The sequence below is a fragment of the Ptychodera flava genome, unplaced genomic scaffold (assembly GCF_041260155.1).
Source record: "Ptychodera flava strain L36383 unplaced genomic scaffold, AS_Pfla_20210202 Scaffold_57__1_contigs__length_852473_pilon, whole genome shotgun sequence".
Lineage (NCBI taxonomy): Eukaryota > Metazoa > Hemichordata > Enteropneusta > Ptychoderidae > Ptychodera > Ptychodera flava.
The window spans coordinates 596,449-617,161 of NW_027248379.1; the positions used below are offsets into that span (position 1 = coordinate 596,449).

The window sequence follows — 20,713 nt, forward strand, 5'->3', positions numbered from 1 at the left end:
TTCCATGACCTCACTGATGAACTTCATCATGCAAATTCTCTACCATAATAATATTTCAACAGAATTATTGAAAAGGAAGGACAGAGACTTGATTTGTTCAATAATTACAGTGTTAATTAAGACTGTACTTTTTGATAAATGGACATTAAAATTGCCTTGTGTGTCAACACGTCTTCAATCAGTCAGTTCTGTGGTAGGTTCATGGTACTGGTGGCCAGTCGACTGGATGACACAGTGACATATACGGCAGTACATCATCATATTTCACAGGACGATACCATCCAGTAGGTTAGATATAAGTCACTTGACTCAATTTGACCATTTGAGGCCAGAGTCATTTCACTCACACAACGGTTAATTAGTGATTTCAAAAAGAAAGTGAAACACTATGAACTGAAAGTATTTACCAAGAAAGCTACCTAAGCATTGCACATTACGTCCCTGATACTGCTGCCCTTGCAAAGTTCAACCTTTTCTTGTCTTTACTCAAAGAATGGGAAAGGGGCATTTCGTTTTGTTGTCTGACTGAGATATCATGTTGTTTCCAAATGACGACGAATCATTTGACATTGCCAGTTCACACATGCCACTTTCTGTTTTGATGATCAATATTTCAAACAAGTACACAAGTGACAGGTACGTGAGCATGCATACTGCCACCGCATGACCAATGGTAAAAATCTTTCGTTTTACTAGTATGGTTTTAGTTCTGCTTTTGTCAGCTTTGGCATGAAATGGAGTGTATCAAACTTATCTGCCCTTTCAAGACGCCCTCAATGAAAAGTGAAAGAAGACATGACAAAAGCAATCTATTTTGGATTTTTGCATCATCATTACCCATAGAGAAATGATCCAGTGTGAATAAACTGGTGTACATTGTAAAATAACGAGCTGGGACGACAACGTAAAAGGGATGTAAAAAATGGTTGACATCAAGGGACGGTGAAAATATCGTATTTGTGTGACTTTTTAAAAAGAAATGGTTTTAGTGAATTTGCAATAATTAGTAATTCATCGACTTTGTTTGTCTTGGATCAAGTTATGTTTTAAAATACCTGCTGCCAGTAGCTATACTCGGCTGTCGTGAGGACATTTCATACTGGCTCTCTTCGTATGAAAACTCTCCATCAACTATTAAATTATAATTATTTGAGGAATCTGCGTTAGTTTTTGAAAACATCAACGATACAGAAATACACACATATCAGGAAAGTTCCATTGACGCCTGACCGAAAAACGCAATGTGAGCACACCAGTACAGCGCCCTCGCAATACGTTACTGAGCTTAGCTTTGGAACAGGGCTTTGTGTATCGATACATTGAAAAGAAATTAGCATTCAGATCCGGAGGGGACGTGGGTAGGGGGGATGGGGTTAGGTTATTTGGATGGATATATGCTTTATGGTCATTTCAATCATTTTTCAAATTTGTCATCGCTCAGCTACCTGGACATTCTGCTGTCGAAATTATCGATACGGTTTGAGAGAATTTTCTGTGTTCTGTCTTGTGCGCACTAGCTATTTCCTGTCATTTGTTTTCATAATCTGTTGTTTTATCAGGTTTTGGCGCCAATTCAATTTTCCGCAAGAGGCAGTCGTTAGACGATGTTGACAAAAATCACAAAGAAACATTCTGGTTAATTGCGTGATACCATAGTGATCAGGTCTGGTCAAGTGACAAGTGACATAAAAGGGTTGGGGGCAAATTATAAATTTGTACTCAAAATATAATTTTACTGAGTATATAAACGTAATAGGGATTTGGTAATGTGTGATAAGCAACGTAAATTGATGACAACTTTTGTACATTTCCGTTCTTTCACAATGTACTGTACACTTCATTACCGAGCCACACAGGTCGATGTACCAGAGACATCAAAGTCACGCAAACTTACAACATCCACCAACAGATATAGTATTGTGGTGGTTGCCCATAGCAACACCGGGCAGACGATAGTCTTGACAAAAGTACAGGGTCTTCCTTGTTGAGTCATATTCTATTTATATTTTTGTGTTTGAAAACAAGTCTTGGATTTTGCTGCATCTGTTTCTCTATCTTCGAATCGATATTTTTTCGATCGACCATGAGTCATGGTTCGTGTTTTGAAAAGTGAACTGTCTACAAAATGTGAGAAAAGAGGGCGCTGTCATGCCGATGACCGGATGAGGAGACTCCAGTTTGGTGAGAAAAGCATCATTGCAATGGTTGGGTTTGAGGAGTTACCATTAACAATGTGTGTTGGGGGAGGGGGAGGGGCCTGACTGCATTTAACTTTGATCTTCTGCCTACTGCTGGATGTAAGACTGCCGGGTGTAATGCGCATGTCAGGTTGTACATTTCAGACTATTGGAAATAGACTGTCTATTCTGATGCAAAAAGAAATTGACTTTTAAATTATTTCTTGTAAAGACACTCAGCATGCAATTTGCCCACAGTGTGAAAACTGATTGGTGTAGCCCCAACACGATAATTTCGTCATTGCAACAAATAATTTGCACAAAAGAAACAAAGTTTACATGTTTTGTAGACTTGCATAGAAAACAGCATTTGGAATTTTCTAGAAAAACGAGCATAGTGCGACAACTCTCTCTGTTTCTGGCCTTTGTGTCGTGAGTCGGGTTCGTACAGGGCTTTACACAGTGAGTATATCTTAACAGGAAAGTGGTAGCTGGCCTGAGTAATACTACACTGCTTAGAGGCCCCGTAAGGGATTCTGACTTAATGGTACCTGCCGGCGAAGTTCTGCTGGGGTTAACGGCCCAACCCAGGCCAATAAAACACTGGGAGTCGTGTATTACAGCTCTCTGCCATTCGGCTTATATTCTTTAATGGTTAAATACAGCATTCAACAGGAACTACACAGCAACAGCTTACTGGAACTAAAGCAACAGCTTTACTGCTAAACTCTCTGCTCTCTAAACTCTCTGCTTACTTTACTCAGGATCGTACGTAGCTCCACTCAGCAGGGAATGAATGTCTGGAATGCCAAGTATGCCCACTGGAACTATTGACAGCAACGGAGTACTGGAACGAACTGTCTGTTAAGACAGTCTGGCAAGGCTACAGCAGCAACACCAGAGTTTACGATGATACTCTGGGAACAGGAATGAGCAGCACACAGCCATTAACCAAGTCCTTAACTGGACTTACCCCTCTGCTCTGCTTAACAGGAACCGGGTCTCAGTGGGGTTGGCTGTCGGCACACTGGCCGCTGGATCAATGCTGAAGCCCCTCGAGGCTAAGTCAGCAGCTGCTCAGGATATCTGCAAGCCTTGCCGCCGAGACGTCTGAGATGTCTCGTACTCATACAGCAACTCCGTTCTATCAGCAACTCCGTCTATCTGCTTACAAAACTCTAAGTCCAGAGCTTAGAGATCTCTGCTACTACTGCTGGGCATAACAGCATCTCCTTCCCCTGTGCGTGGAGTAGCGCCCGATGCTAACTCAACAAAATCACACAAAACACTGGCTTAAGTATGACTTCTCCGCCAATCAGAAGCTACTTTTGCACACGAACAAAGCCTTAAGCCAATAACATACAATATCTTGCTCATTATGATTGCCTAATCTGTATATTAATATCCCTACTTAATATCATCTTAATACTAATACTGCCACGTTGGCAAAAACAACTGTCAGAAGAAGTGATAAATGACTACACACTCTAAGACAAAGAGACGCATTGGAATGCAGTCCAGTCATGTCATCGGATATGTCTACTGACCTCTTAAGTGCATGTACCAAGGACAGTACGCTACTCGCTACTATAATTAAACGTAAACACAACAATTAAAAGACACTTAACTAATTAAGAAACCATTACAAAGACGTTTACACATCCAGAAACGTCACAATAGGAATCAAGTGACGAATGTTCCCTTACAATACCATGCGAGAAGACAATCTTCCCAATTGAACGAACGAGAATTTACGAAGTTTCTACTTTTGGGGGTCATTCAAAATAAACACAACATTTCTACGGATCCAGACGAGGAGACTAAAATATTCACAAATCACCTCTAAAAAAGCATACCTTTCTCTGAGAGAATATCATATGCACTGTTCTTTTGGAAAGACCTTGGATAAACTGTAAAGATACATCATTGATACACAGCTTGAAGATTCATTTTCATCTGCATGACGACAACGAAGATTGTGGTCTGACTGAAAATATTGTCACGAGTTCTGTTATATCGCAAATCTTTAGGCCCGGTGATTGATTGATTGATTGATTGATTGATTGATTGATTGATTGATTTAGACAGCGTGAGAAAGGAAAAATGGTGAATGACGTATTTATCAGAGTTTCGCTTTGAGAGCATGTCTTGCAAACATTGTCATCGAGAAATTCCTCCGTGCGTCACGGAGACTGATATTGGCATTCTGACAGTTTTACACATTCATTGTTCAACCAGTTGTGGGTTCATTTTGAAGCTCAAAAATAAAGTTCCTACCGGCTTAGTTTCGTGAAAATCGAAAATTGAAGATTTCTCCATAGAAGTAACAGGAGTGCAGCCATTTTGAATTTCATATCGGTAAATGTCAGGTAATTTGTTTCCCTAATATCAAAATTGCTCGGTAATCCGTAACTGATATTCTGGTTTTGGTATGAGCATTACTCAAAACTTTTCTTATGGAAAGTTTGAGAACAAGTGTTTTAGTTTCGAGACGCAAAGCACCTTAAAGGGGAAACTCTCGACAGAGACCTGCCGCCCTGCAGTCCTCTACATTCCTTACGTGTAGCCTAAGTCTTTTCACAGTTCAATATACGTCTATACTACAGTCGGTCGTTCGATATCACCAGGCAGTGTCATGTATACGATATTATTTCTCAGATTGTGATTTCTAATTTCTTGATTTCAAAGGATGGCATTGATTTGTTTCAAGGTCAAGGAGAGAAAAGATTGATAATTGTAAAGACTGAAAAAATCGTTGCTACTTTCTTCCAGTGAAAGGAGATATCCGTTTGCATGGACAATGTCGCAGACAATTATCTGAGACAATTTATTGCTAGCATGAAGAATTGGGTTTTTTATTCTGGTTCTTCTACGTGATTTTAACAATGGTTTTTAAAAAGTTTCAATGTAAATTATTTTGAACTGATACTAGCCGTAATTACAGAACTTAGATTATGCAAGGTGAGAACACGAGATGACGATGTTCTATCGAGGACATCGAACTTTTATCTGAGACTGCGCAAAACTGTACTTCTTTACTGCTCGACGGCAGACGACCCCTTTTACGTTCTCTTCTCGAATTCTGAAAACCGTGCCTTCCTTTTTGATATAAAAATAAGTGTATAAAATAGTTGCGAACAATGTAACAGTTTTTGCATAGCCTGATGGTTCTCTTTCGTCCCAGTGATTTCCCCTCAACGACGTACCAACTCATGATCATTTCACGTGACAGCGCCCTCACAGTTTGCAGGTTGCGAAAGACCCAACATCATTTCCATATGAACGGTTCGGTAGTCGCCCGGGTTACTGATTTCATGTTTAGTTTCTGTGTTGGAAATTTTCCCCAATATTTACAATGGCATTCAGCATTTCATGATTTGGATCGTTTCATTTGCTGAATTTGTGTCTGAATGACCAAACTATAAATACTAAACTTCATGGCATTCTGTGAAAAGTGTTGATGACAGTATGAAATATCGCATGCTCGTATTTACTTGTTATTAACCCAATTCATTTGATTGTTAAATGCCTTCATTTTATGGAGTAAAACTAAGAAGAAAACATCCATTATTTGATTGTCGAAAACACAGAATCTGAACATCAAGCCGATCTTAAAATATTTGTTTGTTGTCAGTCAGTTTGTTGTCAGTCAGTTTGTTGTCAGTCTTTGTAACGATTTAAGAAAGAAGCACGACTTTCAATATTACTTCAAGTCAGACTTCCTTAAACTGACATTTAAAAAATAAACGCTTTCATTTTATCCTCAAACTTGCCAAATACATCAAGTAAAAACTACAGAGGGCGTGACTTCTTTCATGACAAAAAGTTCAGGCTTTTGTTTTCTTTGCGTCAGAAACGATTTGTTTTTCACGTCAAATCTTTAGGTCATCTGTTTTGATTTAATTATGACGGCTATCGACTGTCGAAACAAAATATAGATAATTCAAACGTTCATAAAATGTTTGTAGGTTGGAAAGTTTTAGACGAACTCAAGAGCATTTGCCTTAGGCTAATTATGATCTGACATGGCTGACGATGACTCAGGGTTTGTTATTGATTTGTGTTTGTTGCGATAAGGGTGTGTAGTGTATTGCAATCCACAGCGGAGTTTATCTCGATGTTCAAATTAAGGTCATGATTAACTGGATGCGTTCCATGTTGGTCTGAAAGAACAAGCAGCTACGCTGATCTAGCTAATGTTTTGTACCGCAGAACGGGACAACTCTATCTGTACTCTGGACATGCCCGTCTTTAATAGAGCTTTATGTGAAATACAGTCATGGCAATAAGTCAGAAAGAGACAGCAATCACAGGAAATGCCAACATCTCCTTGCCGCCTTCAATACAAATTGTACTCACTAATAATTCTGATAGTCGTTATCTTTGTGTTTATCAAGAAATGCTGAGGTTTCGTTTCCTACGGTACTCTAAATTTGTGTCTTAAGCAATGAAATGACATTGCTATTGATGGAAGCAGCCAGGCTGATGTAACGAGGAATCGACTACGCTACCAGAATAAAACATGGAGATCTTATTCTTAATTCTACCGTACTTTGAACACACGTCATGAATCATAATTCATCTAAAATCCAAATCCTACCAAGTATGGATCTGTAATAGACTCTCTGGACATCAGCTTGTATTCAAACGACAGTGTAAAGAGACTTTATCGCTGTTTTAGAGGAGATATAAGTTCCGGTTGCAAGTTTTGTATGTCAGGAAAAACCATTCATTTTTTTAAAACTTTTTCCAGTAACTCCTAGGGATTAAATGTGTTTGTATGTGTCCATCTAATCTCTTTTCTTTACTGAACATTATGGTCGTTAGTGTAACATGAATTTGCACGAGAGAGAGAGAGAGAGAGAGAGAGAGAGAGAGAGAGAGAGAGAGAGAGAGAGAGAGAGAGAGAGAGAGAGAGAGAGAGAGGGGGGGGAGGGAGGGAGGCGGGGCGTTGGAGAAGAAGTCATTATTTGAAAGTACAGACCAAAGTGGACCTAGGTCAGGGTAACGGTAAAATAAAAAGACGTAAATAACAGTGAACCTCTATTCCATAAATGTAATATACAGCTGCATGGCCATGCTGAAATGTCCAGTTTTACATGGCCATGCTGAAATGTCCATAGTTATGATTGGAGAGAGATCAATTAAGCGATTTGTACGCACAGTTGACTTTGCTTTTGCAGTTGTTGTATTTATGGTCATTGATTTCTACCATGTTGATGGGCGGATATGTTGCTATAGCAATCAATATAACCACCTGGCGTGTACTTAGTCCAATAATGCTAGAACTGAGAGGTGAACGAACATCTGACCAATCACAGCTTCAGAATGTCATACGCAGATGTATGAACAGACATTGCCAAACACAAGTAAAAGTTAGAATTGAGAACAGACAGTCAGAGTATATTGAGTAGAATGACGATGTGAAACTGCAAACAGAATGGGCAATGGTACATGACAGACGATATCAAAACTAGAGACTTCGTTTTCAAATAAACTGAAATGATAAATGTTGATACCAGTAACAGGATAACCATAGAAATGGCAGGAGACTCTAAGTATTGTAGCAGATATGGAGACTGGTAAGATTTTCAAGACAGGTGTTGACACCGTGATCCAAACTAGAACATCCATGCCTCTCCCAATAGACACATCATTTGCCGAGATCGCTGAGTCATAGATCAAGTGAGCGAACATCAATCGAAGTCTATTAAACTGTAGTAAGGCTTTTAAGTCAGTATTGTTACTAACCAAGATTAGTTATTCTATCCAGACAGTTTAATGTCTGTTTCCAGGTTACCGTTGCCACACTACTTAGCTAAGTTATCGTTGTCAATGTGGTACAGATCTGTCTGTCCATACATGTAGGCAGTTATGTTTTCGTTTTAATCCCATGTGCCATTGACACGTATAGCGTCCATGCCATCGACACGTATACCTTCGATGTTGTAGACACGCATACTGTTGACGACATTAACTAAGGCCAGGTAGAAATCGTAATCACAAATCTAAACTTCTTCGTGTCATGGACGCATATCTACGTACGTCGGTTGGATGCCACTGATGCCAGGATGTTCGTCCGTTTACTTCAGACAGTTTTACCTACTTAAAGGGGCAGTCTCCAATCCCTGGTTCTGGCATTAGTGGCTGTTCACATTGACTGTTTATGTAATTTAATAATTAGTTTGTTCTTCTTTGAAATGTGTGCAATGTTGGTCAGTTAGTCAAATTGCAATGTTGGTCAGTTAGTCAAATTGCAATGTTGGTCAGTTAGTCAAATTGCAATGTTGGTCAGTTAGTCAAATTGCAATGTTGGTCAGTTAGTCAAATTGCAATGTTGGTCAGTTAGTCAAATTGCTCAGAGTTAAAGCTGGAACAGAACCTGCTGCTTTAAGCTCTGTTATTGTTCAAATATATTTTGACGTTAAACATAATCTTCAAGAGTTCAATCAATCAATCAATCAATCAATCAATCAATCAATGGGAAAAGTGGTTATTTGAAACGTCATCGTTGTGTCAGAAACAGTAACTGTTGTCAATGAACTTTAGTTGAAAATCAAAATAGTGCCGCTGCTCCTAGGCCACCATGGTATTTATTTATTTATTTATTTATTTATTTATTTATTTATTTATTTATTTATTTATTTATTTATTAGAGATAAATTTGAATTTCAACGTTACCAATATCAGGATTGTTAGTCTAACCGTCCCTAACGCTACACTACCGCTAACTCTACACTGGTCTAACCGTCCATAACGTTGGTTATAATGGTTTTCTGGTTGTAAATATACAATAGGTAGCAATCCTGATACCGTCAAGATCGGCAGGTTTAGTCAACGTGTTCGGTGGGTTATAGGGCCAGGTTGAGACTAATTCTCCGGTTGGTATATATTCACAGGTATATTCTAGAATGATATTAGGTGAGTTGAATGTCCTTATTTCAGTGATGACGAAAACAACCTATAATGAATCGCATGTTACCAGACAGAGATTGCAAAAAGACATTTATGGTCAGATTGCATCGGGGGATAAGCTGTTGAATATTTCGTCAGCGGTATGTTAGTTTCAGATGTGTCCATGACTTTCAAATCAAACCTTCTTAAAAAGTTTCATCAACACCTCTGTTCAAAGCTTTCACTGGTACGCACGGTCTTACAGCTCAATGCCAGACCTCACTGTTTCAAATTACATGTACCACATTCAGCATGACCATGAATACACATTTTCATAGAAATTTGCGCCGCGAATTTTATGGCAACATGGTGTAGTTCACAATGCGGTATGTAAAAAACGAAATATCGCTCAAAGCTTAGATGGAGAGTAAAAAAGGACACTTGCACTGCAGTCAGTGGGTGTCAGGTCCAGTCACTGAGTGTCCGACATCGCAGAGTAAACCAACGGAAGAGAAGATCAGTGACACTAGCATTGCTAAATGAATTCCACTCATCGCTTTACGTTTCATTGTCGGTACGTCACCATAGGGTTTGTCTCTTGGCATACATTGAGTTGTTATTCAGGGCATAGCTAGTGATATCTGATATGCTTGCCAGTCCATTACATACTATTTCAGAGTAGTGCATCGAGTCTAATGCAAAGAATTCTGCTTTTAAATCCATTGTTCAGTCTATAGCATGCAACTGGACCAACGTAAAGCCCCGGCAACGTTTTTGTGTTTCAACTGCCGCCTTCTACAAAAGCATCTTAATGCCTATCTGGTTTCAAAATTTAAGACACCAACTCACAGAGTACAAAGATCTTCTGACTTTACAACATGAGTTAATCAATGCAACTGGACAAATTATCCAAACCTTGACAAAGTCCTGAACAATGTCCACTACAAATCCCAAAATAAGAGTGTGAATGGTGGTTCAATTACAGAATCCACGGTGAACAGTAAGGTGTATGTCACACAAATACGACCACATATATCAAGCAACGGCATTTTGTAAAATTGAACTTTTGAGTTTCTAGAGTTGCTTTCACAATATTGGATGTCGTGTCAATTTTGCGAGAGATTTCATTCTCGTCAACATACTTAGTTTCTAAACTTAAGACTTTGTTCAATTCTGAACGAAACTTCCTTTTTTGTAAACTTCTACATGGTGACGTCATTCAATACGCCATGCAAACATTCGATTCAGTACTGAGTTATCGTCTCAAAGAATCGATCTCTTCAAGTGATTTTTGTTGTGTGTGATGAGAAGGTGCGTGTCTACAGAGAAATGGATTGGGTGTTAGGTGAACTATAGTGACAAGTCATCGCAAGATACGGCAACTTCCGGCAAGGCCAGAAATAGTCTATCCATGAAAGGCAGTGTAAAGTCAGCCTAGATAAAGGCATTATATTGACGATAAGACTGCAAAGCTGCGATATATTTGAAAAGTTGACCTAAAATCAACTTCCTGGCTGATTCACCCGATTTCAGTTCCGATGATAGGTGAATCCGATGATAGGTACGGTGAATTTAATCTAGAAAGTCAACAGGAAGACGATCTGAATGAAAATAAATAAATACAATACTGTCAATTATCAGCCGCTTTGGATAATTGAAATCTTTCAATTGCAACATCTATTTGGAACTGTCAATTTGATAGTTTACTCCAACTTTCCGTCAAAAACAAACAAAATACTTTGCTAACTTCAACGGCTTTTCAAAAATATTACAAAGTTGCTGTCAGTAGCTATTAGACACGCTACATAATTTAGGATGAACTTGACGAAACAAACCAATTATAGCGGAGTTTTCTATAAATAGTACACTATTTTAGACCCATAAACATTCTGCATTGGTAATGAGTAATTATGGACTAATTTGCATACTCATTAATACAATTTGCATAAATGAAATATTTATATAGGAAATTGAACATTAGATGGTTTTCTGTGCGGTTCATGAAAAGATGCAATTAGGGTTCCTTTTGTCAAAAAGAGGGAGTGGATTTCAGAATGCCAAGGTCAGATTTTTGAACTTTAGCCGATGGAACAGTTCCAACGACGTAACTTACAAGATATCCGGGCATGCTGTAACTTTCTGTCTTCGCAAAGTGTGCCGCCATTGAAATCATCAAAGCAAAAGTCAACTTTTTTCCACAGAAACAAAACAATTATCCTTGTATCCTGTTTACTGATTTAGCTCCGGGCTTGTTTTCACGACGCAATTCTTGGATAACAGGAAAAATCTTCGCTTTTTAATCGATATTAGAACTAACTGTAGTGTGTTTATCAAACATGTATGTTGTACCGCTGGCTGTCCGGGGATTTTGCACCTTTGATCACTTTTAAGACACGCTGTGCAGTGGCTGTGGTTTGAAATGCATTATGTAAATGATGGTATAGCAGAGAGACAAATGATTAACTCTTGTGTCCCCCTTCGTTGTTTGAAATAAGTTGGCGTTCGGCCTTGTTCAACGCTCTGTCATTTTGGTCAAATTCAAAGTGAAGTGAAGTAGAAATAATGAATAAAGTAGTCTATTATGTAGTATATTGTTGACATAACCTTAACCATACTGTATTTGACAAAGTTTCTAACAATTATGGAAAAGAAGGGAATGGTGTTTCAAAATGACTTATTACATTTTCATGACACATATACTGAACGACGCCGTCAGTACAAAGTGTGTTTCTGCAGGTTTTATGAAATGAAGATACTTATGTAGAATTTATCCATCTTGAAGGAATAAGATGAGGTTGTAAAAGACGGTTATTGGCGTTTGTAAACTACAGCACTTCAATTACCATTGTTGAGTTTCCGTCAAATTCAATTTGTCGACAACTCCGATGACGATATTGACAGCATTGCTGACTTGATAAGTCTTGTTCTGGAAAATTTCAGGAATCCTTTTTGTTCAACTTTTCAAAATAGACTTCCTTTCACTGGTTTCTTAAGAAAGCAGTCAGGAAAAACACACCCTTATTTACAAAATTCATGGGATGACTTCAACTTCCCCAATGCAGGTAAAAATTTCAGAATTCAAAGTATTTCACGGACAGGATTGTTTGAAATAGAATCCCTGCACCCTTCCTTGATTTCACAATCCCTGAGAGTTAGCCAAAAGTATTCCTTTTCCTCACAAATAGGAACGCAAATTATCTCTACGGGACTTTCCATTTCGTTTTCCCCAACACAGAGAGTACGGTGCCGTGTTTGATAAGTTTGTGGCAATTACGCGGCAGCGAGTATAGCGTATCGTATCCATCAAACTGCAAGACTTGTAAATTAATTACAATATTCTGTCTATTTCGCCAAACACTTCATACGGTTAATTATTGCTAGCTGCATGACATTGGCAATGATGTCATCATCGTGTTCGTCCAACAGCAAAGTCACAAAATTGCTTTTAGCGTGACATCACGTGACTACATAGATATTTTATGGTATGTAATAACGGATGGATGACGATGTGAACGACCATGGGTCGCTAGGGACAATCCTGGGTCAACTTGAATAGAGGTCAACTGACCATTGAGGTCAACTGACCATTGAGAAAAGTAGAGATAAAGATTTGCTTCGAACACTTGACATGTCACGTGATAGCAAATGGAGACTATTTGGCCACAATCAAGACGCTATATGACCAAAATAAAGACGTTATATGGCCATAATCAAGACGCTGTATGGACATAATCAAGACGCTGTGTGGACATAATCAAGATGACACTGTGCACGGAATAATTCTGTATAACCCATGGACTGGAAGACATTTCTTTCATGCATTGTAGACATATTACAAGAAGCAGCATTGTACAACACGTCAATTTGACTTCGGTCACGGTCGAGTCTTATAATGACATTGGTATGGAAAAAGATGTGCATTTTGTACATGATGAAATAAAATGAAATAAGCTTGCTTTAGAGAAGTCCCGATAGTCAGACTGATTGCTCACGTCTGTACGAGACAGATATCATGTATTACTTGACCAATCAAAGACGAGGAAGAAAGAGATCAAAACTTAGATATGGCTGACTTGAACTTCTTATAATTTCTGTCAGCTGTAAATGGTATACTTCATCAAATCGAATTTTGATTCGACAGAAGAGGTTTTTGTAAAACATTAACGCCAGACTTTGGTAGTATGGAGAGTAGAATTTCGATCCAATGGGTTACAAAAACACACTAGAAAAGTTTTCAAAAGTTCGCTGACATAGGAAACTCAAGACATGGCGGAAAAGCCGGTAAAGTTGAAGAGTTGATGGCAATGGTCAGGAAAATTGACTCGATGAGAGATGAGAGAGTCAAGATAAGCCTATTAACGGCCAATATAAATGAATGTTTTGACATTCTAGGCCTGGCTTTCTTCTGAGATTTGTTATGTTGTTAAGTCAACGAGTCTTGCCCCGGGCCACAATCGGTCTGGTGTCGTTAGCATTTTTCAACAAAACCGAACAAGATGGCATATTATGGCAAACAAAGTAGAAGGCTAGCTTGATTTGAGGGTCTTTGTATGTGTTCAATTGTCTGGCATCCACTGTCGGCACAAAGGAATTAAATGCGCTGCCTGCTTGCTTACAGACCAGGTTAGTTTAATGAATAGATCCAGTCTCCCTGCTGTCACCAAATTGCTGTGAGAATTGAATAGTGTAAATCTCAGCATGGCTATAGAGTTGTTCACGACACACTCATTAGACAAACACTTGCTGACGTCTACTGCCATCTATTGTATGGTTTTTCTCTAGCTTCTAAGCCGTGCCCAGGGCTCTCTGCTTCCAAAACGACTGGCTTTCTTTACAAGTTTTGCTTCCCGCCTCACGGGTGTCCCCTTAAAGACTGTACCCCGTCAGACATTTGTTGAAAGCCTATCGGGGTTGAAAGATGGTCTTTTTTGTTGAAAACAAAGGGCGACAGGTTGGTAGCGCTATTGGTAGAGTTCTCAAGACACTAGTCACTCACGTCTAGGTGACATGATTGAACACTACAGAATTTTGTCTCACTCAAGTGCCGGATACGCTACAAGTGGTCCACAGTTTCATTTCAATATTGCCGCCCAGTGCCACTTTTTTCAAAGATTTGAACAATAGCAGGCGTCGTGTATACGCAGGACACGGCGCGTTCAGGACATTTTCAACTACTCGAAGGTTTTCTCTGTGGGTCGCACAGAGACACAAAGATGACAATTTGTAAAACAGTTGCTAAAAGTTTGTGTCTACACGTTGTGGTTGTTCTTTGGCGACGGAGAGCTGAGACATGACGTTAGGACCACAAAGTCACAGAGATGCTAGGAGTAAGGATTAAGAAGAATAAGTAGAATAATGATTGTCAGGAAGTGAAGGCAGATCCATTGTAAGCAATTTGTAGACCGCAATTACGTTTTGTGTGACTCAACTTACTTATGAACAATAGATATAGTACTTAGTGGCGCCGCAGATATAAAGGTGATCACAGTTATTTTAATTTATATCAATGTTTACACTTGACGGCTTTATCCCCATTACCTTCACTGGCATCTACTTTATCCCCTGTAGCTCTCTGTTCGGTGCAATTCATTACTTTCAACTTGAATTCTCTCTCTCTCTCTCTCTCTCTCTCTCTCTCTCTCTCTCTCTCTCTCTCTCTCTCTCTCTCTCTCTCATTAAAACCCCTCAGACGACGCTTTCTGGCAAGAACCAAAACTGCCAGAATTTGCCATAACTTACGATAGCAATACAGTATTTTACGATACTGTCGCAGTTTGTCATATTGTAGGTAGCTTTCATTTGAACGCTATCTAGACCGTTCTACTGTTCTAGGAGAACCTTGAATACCTTTCAGTTGGCAACTTGACAGAGCTTTAGCCAGCACAAGTGCATATTACGTCACTCTTGGATTTCGTGTACACGCTAAGAACAAATACATTTCCGTGGATTTTATCGGCGGTGCTTTCATTGGAGGACAAATATTTTTCTATCTAATTAAGTGACTATCCTCAATAGCACTGAAGCTAAGGCACTTATTCCAATACATGCACACAATTTTCTATAGTTCGACTTCAGGCAAGCGATATTTTCTCCGCTTTCATGTCTTGTCGATGTTCTGTAAAAATATATCAAATACACGGTGACCCGTTGGTAAAAGCCACAGTTTCCACTGCAACGTCATAAGGTTTCTCAACAAATGCCGTGAAATCCTTGAAACTCTCAGCCGGTGTTGTATTATGGGTAAAGTCATTGATTGTCTTGGAAAGAATTTCACGGTGTAACGTTACAATGCATTTCATGATTAAGGTCTTTCATGCTCTTCAATGTTCTAACGTTTACTCGTCTTGGCGGTTTCTACATCAAAGACATTTGCTTTTTGTCAATTTTATTGCAATATATTTGCAATGACACCATCAGCAGTCTGGCTGGTTGCTAGGATGACCACAAACAAAGTCGGTTGTAATGTCGATGGCTTTGAATTCAATCAAGTCCCTAACCAATTATTCGAACTTTAATACTAGGTTTCTGTTCAATAAGACAGTTAGATGATCAACTAATGAAAATTAACCACCAATTTTTAATGTTTTTCATGATTGAGGTGAAAACGTTTAGCATTTAATACGGCGACACGTTATAAAACACTTCCTTCAAAAATACGTAACGTCTAGTCGAGATGCCAACCATCACACCTAGGACGCTGTAACTCTAGATGGACGTGTAACTTTAACATTTGTCTTCATAATGGACCCACATAAAGCATAGAATGTATACAGATTCCTTGGCAACAGATTCCTTGGCAAATTAGGAGACCACATCTTCACTTAAATGGTCGTGGAGCTTAGCGGAAACGTGATGAAATTAGAAGTACCTTTATCGGTAAACCAGGGTCAGTTTTATGGAGTAAAATATTACAAGTATTTGGAAGGAAGGGATGAGGGTGTGTCCATTGACATAAGGTGTGCAGTGTGTGTTGACACTCAGTCCGTGGGAAATCCTAGCGGCAGACTCGACCTAGGTACCCGCCTTTTTACCGTAATGTCGAGGAGTTTATCCGCCCCTTCAACAGATAACCCGCTAATCGCATTCAATTTGCTGCTTCCGCAATGAATCAGAGACTTTCCTATCATTACTTGCAAATCATTACTTTGTCTTGTTAAAGCACGGTCCTTTGTGTAAGGACCGTGGTTCAAAGTCACTTCTACAGACATTTACTCCATCACAGCGTCATTTTATTTTTTACTTTTCTGTTGAAATCATTTTACATCGAGAATTAAGAGTTGGGGTTTACAGCCATAGATACTTGACGCCGAGAACACACTGCGTATTATCTCATAAACTCAAGCGATTTATGAAACCAGCCAAGTCTGTGTGCAGACTGCCCGCACCAAAATACATAGCATCGTTAAATGTCTAGCGCCCTCATAGGCAGTAATCTAGATTTAGTGTACAGTTACAACAAGGTACTGAAAGTAAGCCTTACCTTTCTTCTGCCACTCAAGGTAATTACAAAATTAGTGTTTTGTCATTGACCTAGAGTGCCTACAGACAGGTAACCTTGGAGACGGATATGTGAAATGTTTGCTCAGAAACCTGAACGTCAAAATGTGGACGGCAACTTTTAACGGGAACACTACCGGTGCGCTTTACAAACCACGGTGCACCGCTCACGCACCAAGTCAATCACAGTTGTGGATAAGTCGTGTCAAATCATCGATAAATTCACAGAAATTTCTCCGACTGATGTAAATTTGTCATCACTTAAAAATTCTTCATTCTACAACGATAGACCAACACCGTCATATGCAATTATTGCAATTATTTCACCAGAATACATTTCCATGGATCAGTTTGTTCCATGGATCAGTTTGTTCCATGGAACAAACTGATCCATGGATCAGTTTGTTGAAGCTTTATAATATCATCAAGTCTACCGAGCGAAATATACTACCTGCTCCCTCCCACCTGCTCCCTCCCCTCTCTCTCTCTCTCTCTCTCTCTCTCTCTCTCTCTCTCTCTCTCTCTCTCTCTCTCTCTCTCCTAAAACTTACAAATCGCTGCGAAATCACTGAAATCTATGGAAAGGCTAAACAATGCACAAAATGATATAAATGTGAAAACTGTTTATCTACTTTTCTGATTCTGCATAAAATGGTTTTCAAATGGAGTTTTATAATGAGTACGAAGTTCAAGTGTAAATCTGGGGACTTGACTTTTGAGTTACATTTGTTAGTGACTGCAAAAACCTTAAGCTTGTTCGTTGATTTGCTCAGGTTCATAGAATATGCCAAGATGTTCTTATTTAGTTTCAAGGTTTAAGGGTAAACTCCACATTTTGTGGAAAACGGTGAGTGGCGAGCTCTCCAGCCCGGCATGGGTTGTCACCGTGTTCTATAATGAGTGTTTGACATCTATCAGAACACAGCGACCAATCAGAGTGCGAGTATGTGTATGTGTGTCTGTGTGAATACCGTGTTGATTTTTGGCGAAGTCTTAGTGTTTGACAGATTGTGAAGAGAGAAGACTACACCATCGCTATCGGCTCTACCTTGAAGGAACCCGCCACTCTTTTCAGGATTGTGAAAGTCTCCAACCAGCAAGGCGCGACTCTCAGTCCATATATATAGGTGTGCCGCAGCACAGGTGCTATGATCTGTGATGGTTGCAAGCTGTCCCTGCTATAACGTTGTGCATATATGACAGGACATTTCCAAACCACATTTCAGACGAGATGAAGTAACGTCTTCTTAAACAGAGTTTTCTTCATCAATGTATCGTCAAAGTATGAAATTCAAGCAGACTATTTTAGTTTTGTCCATAGTCTTCTGTCTTCTCTTGTCCGATACCCAGGCTTGCGGCCCGGGTCGGAACTCACCTAACCCGCGGGGACCTAGTCGATTATCACCTTTTGTGTACAAACAGTATACGCCTAAGATATCTGAAGACACGGTGGGTGCTAGCGGGGCACCTGAAGGCAGAATTACTCGAGACGATGAAAGATTTAAGGAGCTGACACCTAACCACAACTCAGATATCATTTTTAAAGACGAGGAAGGCACAGGAGCTGATCGGCTGATGACACAGGTAAGTTCGCTAATTTCATGTCAATAAGAATTACAGTAATTGAGCTTGAATAGACCTCTCTCGGGATCCATTGTCAGACGCCAAAACTAACCGTGGCTATCAAGATCGACTTCTAAATGCTCTATTCTTTGCTCTAAACTGCAGACAAAAGACGACACGCGCTCCAGTTAGTCGGACCGTGTTAGACACGGCGTTTTCCATGTTATGGCTTTGTAAAAATCACTGACAAACAACAGTCAACGTGCGTACTTATCAGTATTGGCTTCCACCGTGCTTTACTCTAATCTTAACACGTTTTTTAATAAGTAATATATGAATACTGTGAGGTGGAACGGCCTCGTCAGCTGTGCGTTGATCTCACAGTGCACAGTCCCCTCGTGTCTCGGGATTGACTTCAATAATTCTTCTCACTGATTACAATCTGTATTCTTGTTTCGTCTTGGTCACTGTCATGGGTTCTCCTTAATGAAACCTTTAATTTCGTGCCTTGAATACTATAAGTTGTTCCCATGTACTCTGTCAGCGCTACTGCCGGAGTTAATGGCAGTGTACACAGCAGTAATACGCTTGTGTTAAAATCCAGATCGGCGCTTTTCAACTCACACCTTAACCTCGACAAGAATTTCAAGCAGAAAGCGAAGGAATTTCTCGTAACTTGTTCTTGGCATTAGTCTCACCAATACTGAATTTTGTTGTTTTATTTTGAAAACTAATACAGATTGACCTGTCTGCAGCATTGTCTAATTATGTCGTGGATTTTGTTTGGTGCTTACACTGTTTGAGGGCCAATGAACCGGTGTTTGTACAGGCCGCAGCATTGTAAACGTCGGCTTCACAGTAAAGTGTGTACACAGTGTGCTGACAAAAAGCATGCTTGAAAACAGACGGTGGACTGTAAAGATAAAACTGTGTGTAGTAGTTAGGGATCCAATGCAGTTAAATCACGTATATTGCTGTTAGTGTTCAACCGATCAATGGTGCATTCTGTACATGCTGCTTGCTTTATAATTGACTGCAGTGGCAAGTTCACAGAATTAAAAAAACCGCATAGGTCGAGTCCCTGGTGAGTGCTTGCTCGATATTCGGTGGTTTCAAAGAATTAGTCTTTTCCACGCCAGAATTATGACAAATTAAACGATTGCAACATTTTCGCTGACAAAATGGATCTGGTTCCTATCGCGTCAAAATAAAGCTGATCTTTAGCTTGAAACAGTTGGAGTAGGCCACTGTGGATATCTTAGAGCAATTAACACCGCATTGTTTACAGTGTATACAATGATCAATAACTTCAAAGGGATAGTTGATTGATTGATTGAGTAATTGAATGATTGATTGACTGATTGAATCACTGCGATTTAAGACGAGACTCTCATGAACTGTCATGATGAAGATATAAATAATGGAAGAGGAAATCCTTACAGACGAATAAGACATTTTTCCTCAGACTCTGTGAGATTCAAATCGAGAGAGAAATCACAAAGCTGTAATTTACACACTTTGTGATCGCATACTTTGTGAGTTTAATTCATGCAATGTTGTACTATCACTAGCTATGGGATGTCAAATCTACGACACGGCCATCGCTACCTATGGGATGTGAACTGTAAGAAGTCGACATTAAACTTCAGCTCACGTAGTAAGGCTAAGGATGCCAACTTTATGAATGAATACGGTCAATGTTTATTGGATAGGGCTAGATTTAATTATTACAAAGTGTGAAGGCTGGCGGACGCTGTGTCTTCATAAAATTAGACATCTTATAAACTGATCAAACGGTGTATTTTTATAAACGATTATCATTGTAGTCAGTACACAGTGCATTTAAGATACAATGCGCAGTCAGAGCGACGTAATAGTCGACGTCTCATTTGCATAGAAGACACATCTCACTGACTTCGATCACTAAGATAGAGAGAGATTTGCCTCACTTAGACTCTCATAAATTAACCCTATTTTAAGGCCATCTTTGCCGACTAACAGTCACTTTGTCATCTATTTCCATGGTTACAGTTCACAAATGCTTAATTTTGAAGGACGCCTCTACGCCATTGAAATAATTAACCATAAATTCGGAGATGAATTGAGTGGGACGTTTTCAGTTTGACGCCCCGACATCATTCACATTCTTAATTTACAAGGTTTCTTTACATTATCCGATTTAACCAAGGTGTCAGGAATTGTCTGAATCTAAATTAAGCTGACAATATTTTACTATTTTTGTCCAACTCAAGATGACCCTTTCATTGTAACTCGTCTTCCTACTGTAACACTTCCTTTCCTTAGCCGTATTTCCGTTCGATAATTTCGTCAAGTTGCTTCACAATGCAATACAATTTGAGGCTATTTTATCTGCGATAATTTCGTTTTCCTTACCGATTCATATTTTTGATGTCGAATTCTCTCTATGATAACTCATCAAGATTCTTATAATTTTATTTGGAATTTCTTCTGTAAGTGATTGTCGTTTCCTGTCTTTAAGCCTTGCATGTAAAAGTTCTATACTCTTAGCCAAAAAGCCACTCTATTTTAGTATCTATCGAATTTACTCTGATTAAGACAAA

The 20,713-nt window shown here is 39.3% G+C and overlaps 1 protein-coding gene across 1 annotated transcript in view; it reads left to right on the forward strand.

Annotated features, from left to right (window-relative positions):
• Positions 1 to 17,486: 17,486 nt before the first annotated feature.
• Positions 17,487 to 20,713, forward strand: part of LOC139128518 (sonic hedgehog protein-like) — a 40,827-nt gene continuing 37,600 nt past the window's right edge. Inside the window, exon 1 of the mRNA XM_070694284.1 lies at positions 17,487 to 18,152. Within this exon, the coding sequence (XP_070550385.1) occupies positions 17,838 to 18,152 (315 nt within the window). The 5' untranslated portion in view covers positions 17,487 to 17,837. The remainder of the gene's footprint in view (positions 18,153 to 20,713) is intronic.